Source organism: Atta cephalotes, assembly GCF_000143395.1.
Source record: "Atta cephalotes unplaced genomic scaffold scaffold00295, whole genome shotgun sequence".
Taxonomy (NCBI): domain Eukaryota; kingdom Metazoa; phylum Arthropoda; class Insecta; order Hymenoptera; family Formicidae; genus Atta; species Atta cephalotes.
This window is the reverse complement of record NW_012130359.1, coordinates 1-5,412: the sequence shown is the minus strand read 5'-3', so window position 1 is coordinate 5,412 and position 5,412 is coordinate 1. Positions and strand designations below refer to the sequence as shown.

The following is a 5,412-nucleotide window of genomic DNA, read 5'->3' as shown; positions in this document are numbered from 1 at the left end:
CTCAGACTTCAAGATTCCTGTATTCTGAGATCCTTGGTGTCTCAAATCTTTAGATTCCTAGATTCTTGAACGTTTATGTCAAAGTTCACGGATCTAATTACTAAATTTCATCAGAAAACTGAAAATCAACATCAATGTTTCCAGTCCTGCAATTAATAAACTTTAAAAATTATATATAAATTCATCATTCTTTTCTTGAGAATTTAACAAAGTTTTAATATAACATAAAATAGTTTTAAGAATAAATCAAATTATTTAATTAAGAAGTATAAAAGCCAATGCTAGTTCAAATTGTAATTTGAATTAATGTTGGCTTTTATGCTTCTTGATTAAATAATTTAACTGTAATATATTCTTTTATCTCCATGTTCACAAATTCAGGAATCCAAAAAAATAAGACTCTTCTTGTCCGATATAATTGTTGAGCTTAACATTTGCAGTAAGTAATAAATGTAGACAGTAGAGTTCAGTTATCTTATAAAGCTAATCTCAAAGAACAGGGTCGTGACTATGTAATGGTTCCGAAACTGGTATCACTGTGAGCTTAACGGACTGCGCGTCACCGAGAAAATTTCTCCATCGTGCGTCTAGCAAAATAGAAGACTGTAATTCTATTTTCTTCTGTTCCTCTCTTGGAGACGCGTCATGTCGCCTCTCTCCGTAAAAAATTACATCTCGTAAATAAAAATAACGTTTCTTTCACTTTTGTACGTTGGTAGTAGTGCAAGGCCGTGGCACATATTTTATCCTACAGCAGGGGTTCTCAAACCAGTAAAAAATCAAAGCGAAGAGGAGAATAAAAAGGGGAACAATGCTTTTTTTTCTTATCGAAACTCAGCAACATTATCGGATCTCTAAAATTGAACTTTTAATTAAAATCTTTTCCCAATATATAATTTGACTTAATTAATTTTTTTAAGTATATTTTTATCAGATTACATATTATAGATAAAACGGATTAAATATCCATACGTTTAAATTCAAGATGTATACAATAAAAAATGCAGGTTTTGGATTTGAAAAATTAGAATGATTTTGTGGTTCGAGACATAAAGTATAAACATTATAATATTATCACAAAGAACAATATTAAAATAAAACAACTTGAATTTTTTCAGTATGGAAGATCTATAATAAAAATACTATAAACATAATATATCCAAGAAAAAATGTTTTATATATAATTATCTAAAAATATATATAATTTTATATAAAATATTTTTTCCCGGTATATAAGAAATACATATATGAAAAATGCTTTTCGATTCTTCTATATGATCATTACAGCCAAGAAATAACACTAAAAAGAATAAAACACCAAATTATGTTTTGCTCGCAATGAATATTACATAAACTATTAAATAAAGTTTCACGCTGTATATAAAAAAATTAATAAACAGCTTTTGGTTTAATAATTTCCATCGATATTTTTCTCACTTATTTACAAAAAAATTCTGGAACATAATAATAAAAATAACAAAAATAATTAAAAGGTCCTCCAATTATAACTTGACATGTAAATTTCAATATAATACTAAATCATTTCTGTATTATACGTGATAACTAACGCGCGCGTATGTTTTTCCCTTCTTCTCTTCGATTGTCTAACAAAAATTATTTGCAAATAAAAAAATAGAAATGAGTTACATTATGTACACTCTATGATAAAAAAAATATGCACATGCAAAATGTATAGAATTTTAGATTATATAGCTAATTTTATCTATCATCTGCAACATGGACATCGAAAAGTTTGGGAACCCCTGTCCTACACAGTTATTATATCACGAGTCATTAAATATATAAATAGCTTCCGCAAGAAGCATCTCTTCCCCGAGCTCCCCAGCCGAATTTCGCGTTTCAATCGTTTGATCATACGTCTGATGAATTTGGTCCATCCGGTGTGTTCACTCGTGTTCTCAAGCCGAAATTACTTGTATGATTGTTTAAACGACGTATGTTAAGCACTCGACTTTAGCAACAAGATAGTGATACTCTTTTTATATCTCTCATAACTCGAATTGATGGAATTATTCGATTGCTCGTGGTCCATCGATGGGCATTGTGTGCAACACTTCATCCAGCAATTGAAGCGCTCTATGTAAATGCACCTGGAAAATAAATGAAATAACAATATTGAAAATAGAATATTACAAGATATGTAAAATGATATAACAATTGATAAATTAATATAAAATAAATGGTAATTTGATTCTGATTTAAATGTATAACCTTTCATACATTTATTTTTAAATTTAAAAATAATGTAAGCAAAAATTTAATAAATTCCTAAAATATACATTACACTTTACAGATAATATATATTGTACTTTTTTTATTTATTAAATCGTACTAGTTTTTGCATTTTCTTTTAAAAAAAGAATTTCTGGTTAAAGAGATTCGCAAAGTAAAATTACGAAATATACCTCAATCCAGCATGGTGTTTCTTTTATACTTTGTCGCGGATAATCTGGACCCCATCCCTTAACAAAACTCAAACGCAGGATACAAAGTCTACGTAAATCGTCGACTCCAATCCCTGCAGCCGCGCTGAGACCTGAATAATAATTGTGTTTTATACACTATTGTGAGTGTATTCAAATGTATTTTCTTAATAAAATGTATTTTTATGTGCTAAACTATATTTATAATTGAATTAAGTTATTAAAAATGAGTTATTGATAGATGCTCGATTCTTACTTTTGGTGATAGGTGCTCCATGGGTGAGATGGCCTGCAACAGCTGCAGCTTGCGCTGCTGCGGCGGCTTGAGCGGTAGCAGCTTGGCCTCGCATCTGTTTGTGGCACTGCCTTAAATCGAAGACTTTAATGTACGCCGAGGGATAGATTTTATGTACTGCGTCACCAGGTGCCCGGCCTGCTTCTCTATCCAAATAGTAAGACTGTACAAAGACGCTGTGTTCGCTCTGGCATCTTAACCATACATCACCTTCACCTCTCAAATCCAATACAACACCCTTCCCTAAAATATTTTGTTTTAATCAAGGATTTATAATATTTTCTAGAAAACTCTCAATTGAATTATAATTACCTATATGAAGACGTGCCCGTTCGCTCTGTTCTGTTCTGTGCACATTACTCAAAGCACCTAAGCAGAACCTGTTTCCACCACTAGGATCTACATAGCCATCCACGGTGACTGTGGGACAACCACTACTGACTTTGAACGTTTCTCCGACTTGGATGTCCAATTCGAAATAACCAACGGAACACCAATATTCTGGTGCTGGTTGCGTAGAGAGCAATCCTCCAATGTTTCCACTGACATCATTTCCATGGCCTCCCCCTATTTCATTGAAGTATTAGATTCAATGTAAAGTTATGTTGCTAAGTTACAAAGTTTAGAAAACAAGAAAGAATAACTCATTATTGTAATAACCATAATAATAAATTAAAATCAATCATATAAAAGATTATATAAAGAGTTAAATGAGCACATAAAATAATTAAGATTAATTATTTAAACTGAACTGTCTTTAACAATTAATTATTAATTATAATTATTATAATTATTAATTATATTGCGGTCTGAATGAAGACTAAAATGAAATTAAAACTGATTATGTGTTTTGAGACATTTTGTCATTAAGTGTGTCATTAAGTGTATCTTATTATATTAGATTAGTCTCAACATTCATTTTGTGTGTTCATTTAAGGCCTTTCATATAATTAAAAAAAAAATGATTTGTCTAAAAAGGAAATTTTTCTTTGGCTTAATGTAATTAACTTACAATATGATGTCGTATGAAGATGTCGAGGGTCTGGTGGTTGCATACTTTGAGTATATGTGAGAGTATTGGCCCCAGTCCATTGTGGCGCACCGGAATTATACGGGGCTGTACCCACCGGAAAACCGTTTGGATGGTGAAGATGAACAGGCGACACAGGAGAACTTTGCCCTTCACCTATTCAATCCAATGGAAATAAATTCATATATTAAGAATGTTAAAGTACTTTTGTGTTAAAAATGCTAAAAGGGAAATTTAGATCCTTGGGATTTGCATTTAGTAGTAGAATATAGTCTTTTGCTGGTCTAAATAAAATATTTGTAAAAAATTTGTTACCCAGAGAAGCCGCTAACGCGTCGACTGTAGGGGGTTGATTGATATCCTGCGGGGGTGTTGTAGTATTGTAGAATGTGTCGGCGGTTGATTGTCCTTGCGCGGGATTTAGAATCTGCGTACCGGACGTTCCGCTTGATGCTGAATTCAGCGATTGTTGCTGGCTACCTACGGTGTGACTCATTGGATGTACTACTGCTGTAAAATCAAAATTCATACACGATGCAGGCAACATAAAATATTAAAACGCAACGAACACGGCCCTCGCTATCGTTGCTCTGAAACTATCTTGCGTTTTCTATAACTGAATAAATTCAGAGATTGTCTTTCGCATTCACGCAATTGCTTCGTAATTATTCCATTTTTTATGAAGCACAATTTTTATGAAATGCGATTTAATTTGAGAAACTCTGATTCGATTTTAAGAATCATGAAAAATGCACACTGGCAACATTGAGCGATGGCTAATCAGCGACATATAATTGAAAGCTCCTTAAATAAATAGCTGTGTACAATAAAATACGTACGATGATGCATATTACGGCTTGCCGAGTGATGAGGCGTGGGTATCCAGGTTTGTCTGGGGCAATTATTGTCGTCCAGTTTAGCATGGGGATTACCATTATTTCCGCCCCCACTGGCGCTAAACATACCCTCAGTACTAGCTGTGCCGAACAATCAGAAGGAAAAGAAAACAATGAAGCCAAAACAAAAATTATATTACGCAACAAAGGAGAAATTTGCGAAGCATATTCTTGCCTGCTAAATCTACATTCGATAGCAATAAACGAAAGCGGCTGGCTCGTTAGCGCAATCATTTTAATAATTAACAATCATATCGAGCGCGTCAAATTCAATAGCATGTATATTTTTAGCACAGTTGGATGGTACCTGCATAAATTTTCCTGAAACGTAACCATCACATGCCAAATTTGTGACTTGTTTAATGACTTATTAACATTCTTATATTTAGATAAAAAGATGCGTCCACGTGTTAATGTGAGTAAATATTGACAATAATAGAAGCAGCTCCGACTCTGTCCTTGAATAATTTCAACAGATTTTAACCAACAGTTCTCTTTTGTTACAAAGTCAACAAAAAAGTTTTTAAAAAATAACGATTTATTCCTACTTTATACAATATTAAAAGCTATTCTATATCCTTTCTTGCTTACATATAATATAATATAATGACTTTTTACGCAAAGCAGCTCTCATCCCATCTTTTCCCTCCTCCATGCTTTAACAATAACGAAAAGTTTGAAAAAATAATATTTTATTTTTATTCTACACACACACACACACACACACACACACACACACACACACAA

General features: G+C 32.4%; 1 protein-coding gene across 1 annotated transcript; it reads right to left on the bottom strand.

Annotated features, from left to right (window-relative positions):
* Positions 1–2,030: 2,030 nt before the first annotated feature.
* LOC105625203 (mothers against decapentaplegic homolog 4-like) lies at positions 2,031–4,746 on the bottom strand (the record flags this gene model as incomplete). Its single annotated transcript, XM_012206545.1, has 7 exons — positions 2,031–2,111; positions 2,427–2,557; positions 2,701–2,982; positions 3,052–3,306; positions 3,752–3,925; positions 4,085–4,279; positions 4,609–4,746. Coding segments are annotated over 7 exons (1,256 nt in total), but the record flags the coding sequence as incomplete, so codon positions are not given.
* Positions 4,747–5,412: the final 666 nt, after the last annotated feature.